This window comes from Etheostoma spectabile, chromosome 12, assembly GCF_008692095.1.
Source record: "Etheostoma spectabile isolate EspeVRDwgs_2016 chromosome 12, UIUC_Espe_1.0, whole genome shotgun sequence".
Lineage (NCBI taxonomy): Eukaryota > Metazoa > Chordata > Actinopteri > Perciformes > Percidae > Etheostoma > Etheostoma spectabile.
In genome coordinates, this window is record NC_045744.1 from 1,386,580 (window position 1) to 1,390,490 (window position 3,911).

Consider the following 3,911-nt stretch of genomic DNA (forward strand, 5'->3'; position numbering starts at 1 on the left):
CACACACACACACACACACACACACACACACACACACACACACACACACACCGTGTGAGGGAGGTCACTCCGCTGCTAATTGGATTTCTGGGTGAGATGTTGAATTTGAGTTTGCAGTAAGAAATGGAAATCTCGGGCCTAATCACGCCTGCCAATTACGTCCAAATTATCCGTCTTCATAATACATTCTATCCCAGTTGACAACGCTGAATCTCATCAGCTGGATTTTATTGGGTTTAAGAGAAACGTCTGTCGTGGAAGAGAAGGAATTTGATTATTTTTTCCTCCATGCGCGTCTAATGAGAATAGCTTTCAATCACTGATTTATGTCGAATGAGATGAGAGGCGCGGGACTCTGTGGGGCTTTGCCAGTTTTCTTGTTCTGCCCACAAACTCAAAAGAGAAGTGATTAAGCTTATTAGAGAGAGCGCTCTATTGAAATCCACAAATGGATTAATGTTCATTTCTTGGCTTTGTTAAACTCCAAACCCCTGCAGTCATGGAAATGCTGATGAAAGGACGATGCCACTGTTGTGAACATGTGAGCCGTTCAGATTGTTGCTTTTCAAATTGTTAAAAACGTTTTTTAATTAAAAGTTGTTTATCTCTAAAATAAAGTAACAAAGTCCCTGTTACTCTTTTTATAGAGCGGCAGTTTCTATTAGTGCTGTCAGTTAAACGCATTATTAATGCAAACCCATTGTAACGGCGTCAATTATTTATCGCAAGATTAACCTTCTTTTTGGTCTAGCAAACGTTATAGTTTTTTTCACATGCTGTTGTAAAAACTAATGTTAGAAAAACTACACCCCCACACCGGATCTTGCTAGACCTGAAACCAAACAGTGCGTGGGGTGTCCTGATAAACAGAAATATCAGATAGGGAGAGGCCAAGAGGGGGTTACTTTACATAACAGGACACCTGAGAGTGCCATGGTTACCATAATTATCATAATTATCATGATTATCATGCCATGGCCGCTTAACAAAGGAAACAAGAAAACAAGCCAATCAGAAACAAGCCTGTGCCCTAATGCCTCCTGGGAGATGTAGTTTGGGTGGTGTTGAGCCTGCACTCTTGCCCCTCCGGTACTCCATCTCCCAGAGTGCCGCTGCCTCCCACAGCTCAGAGCAAATCAGGTCCCACGCTCTGCGTGACCCAACACACACACACACACACACACACACACACACACACACACACACACACACAACAACGTCCTGATCTCGCAACCTACTAGTAGATTTGGCCCTGATATTCAATACATAAACACATTGTCCATGGTTTGCTTACAACCACTAAACAACCATTCTTACCACAGTTATAATGGTCACACACACACACACACACACACTGATACGTTTTCACACGCGCAGAGCAACTTCAGTTTGCATAAATGCACATCCCTCTAAACAAACATTTTGCCATTTGCGCGCACACACACACACACTGACCTTCCTCATTAGTTCATCAGCAAGTATTGAGACCACACACACACACACACACACACAACACACTGACCTTCTTCTCTTATTCATCAATCAAGTTAGATACACACACACACAACACACCAACACACACACACCCACACACAACACACACACCCACAACAAACCACACACACACTGACCTTCTTCCTCATTAGTTATAGTATAGACACAAACAGACACACACACAGATGGACATGCTTAATCTTGTCATGCACCTAGTCTCACAATACACAGATTCAAGTAACTGCTGACTCTGACACACACACTTCTTTCTTTGGAGAGATGACAGTATTTCCTGTATGAACACACACCCCCACCCTCCAAAACAGCGTGACTGTGTTTGAGCAGCAGAGCATCCTGGAAGGGAACATGGGAACATGACACTTGGCATTGTCATCTGAAGAAGATCCTCCAGCTTTTTAAACAATTTCACTTTTTCGTTTACACTCGCTCTCTCTGGTGTGGTCTGCTGGGTGCATTCCAGCCAGATGGGCCTGTGTGATTTTAGAGAGGTCCAAAAGTGGGAGATTTTGAATGTCATAAAATCATGTCTTGTGTACAAGCGCTGGCTGTTGTGTTTTGTGCCTGCTGCCCTTGTTGCAGTTGTGATTCGGTACGTGGCCCGCTTCCCACACACTGCAACTTTTAAACAGAGTGAAGAGTTTTAATGGAAGGCATCCACTTCCACTGGTGTTTCTCAACAGGCTCTTCCTCATGTTGTTGTTCCCACACAGTGTCTGCTGCTCTCTGATACACAGGCAGTAAAGCAGAAACTAGCGCTGCCTGATAAGACTTTACAGGACAAATCAGATTATTCCACAATGGCATGATAATGGAATTTCGATGATTAATTGCCTTTATTAGCCCGCACTGTTTGAGCAACAGACTTTGTTCCAGCCTATTTACAGCAATCATCCCCGAACATAACATTAAAACTATGGCTTGAGTCTTATCAACTACAGCAATTAGTATGGTTTTCTATACATACAATGCTGATACAGCACTTTGCTGCAAACAAGTTAAACATTTTCCAGTGATGTTATTTCCTCCCAGAGTAAAGGAAAGGAGATTGTCCACATGTCTTTCCTACAACTATTGGTATCCAAAAACCTTAAGATTTTGCAGTAACACCCTTGCTTTTTTTGTCATTCAGACATGCCCCTCCACGTGCGGCGCAGCAGTGATCCCGCCCTGCTGACCATCAACGGGCCGTTCAGCTGCGGTGAGCCCCGGGTACGTACCGAAGAGCCGCCGTCGAGGAAGAACCCAACGCGCTGGTCCACCACCGCCGGCTTCCTAAAGGTTCGCCACTCCTCTGGCACCAACAGCCTCGAGAGGAAGGTAGGCTGCAGGCTGTCAGAAACAGCCATTCAAAGGATTCCGTTAGATATTGATGGTACACATTCAGCTACATGTGGCACAACATGTATAATTCATATAGTTCACATGCATTTCCAAATTTATCTTTTCTGTTTTTCTGGAGCATGCAAAATTCAACAAAAAAAGACAACAGCAGAGACAACATACTTCATGTAATTAGCGAATTTCCTTAATTTACATGCGTGGAAAGGAGTAAGAAAGAATTCTAACTTATTCAATCCTACCCCTTAATAATTAAAACATTATTTCCAAAAACTCAATGTACATGTGACATTATGCACTGTTCTTACGGCCCTTTATTGTAGTCTAAATAGTGGTTGTAGTGTACTTTTGAATGTGTTTCCCCCACAATCTCTACACAGTGATTATGATATGGCAATATTAATGAACAGTATAGGAGGTGGAGTGATGTTCGATCCAGTGCCTGTTGCTTTGGTCAGGACTGAAATGCTTTTTGATGTTTGGACGTGTCGTACGTACTGTGTTTCAAATGATCATGTCTTCACTAACCCGTACAACTGCAACACAACTGGCATTCATTGAACACTTGTGGTTTTGTGTGTCTGTGCAGGGTAAAGCTATGGACACATACCGCAGTCTGCCGCGGGATGCAGGGACACGGGCCAATCAGAGAGAGTTTCAGAGAGAGACGGCCCGCTCATCACTCAGCGCCAATCACCCCATGGTGGACCGCTGGCTGGAGAGACAGGAGCAGGTAGGACTGTGTTCAGTACCCGTGTACATAAAAACACTACAGGGCAGACAAATTGGACAGACTCTTGCTGAGTGAAGGATGCTTTCATGCAGTGCCTTACAGTACCAGGAGAATTCAAAAACCTTCTAGGTAGCTGGTAATTGTATGCCTACCCTGGAGCCAGATATGGGAAATGTGTGTGTGAAAGCTGAAATAGAAGGATGAGCCAAGTCTAAGATAGGTACAACAAAAAAGTAAAACACCTTCCATTAAAGATATAACAGAAAGCATGCATTGATGACGTTATTACAAAGACAGACACACACACACACACACACACACACAC

General features: G+C 43.6%; 1 protein-coding gene across 9 annotated transcripts in view; it reads left to right on the forward strand.

The window, feature by feature from the left end:
- Nucleotides 1-3,911, forward strand: part of pard3ab (par-3 family cell polarity regulator alpha, b) — a 351,497-nt gene that overhangs the window by 156,227 nt on the left and 191,359 nt on the right. For all 9 annotated transcript variants that reach the window (XM_032532544.1, XM_032532550.1, XM_032532546.1 and 6 more), the window contains exons 4-5: nucleotides 2,645-2,832; nucleotides 3,443-3,586. In XM_032532544.1, the coding sequence (XP_032388435.1) occupies nucleotides 2,645-2,832; nucleotides 3,443-3,586 (332 nt within the window). The remainder of the gene's footprint in view (nucleotides 1-2,644; nucleotides 2,833-3,442; nucleotides 3,587-3,911) is intronic.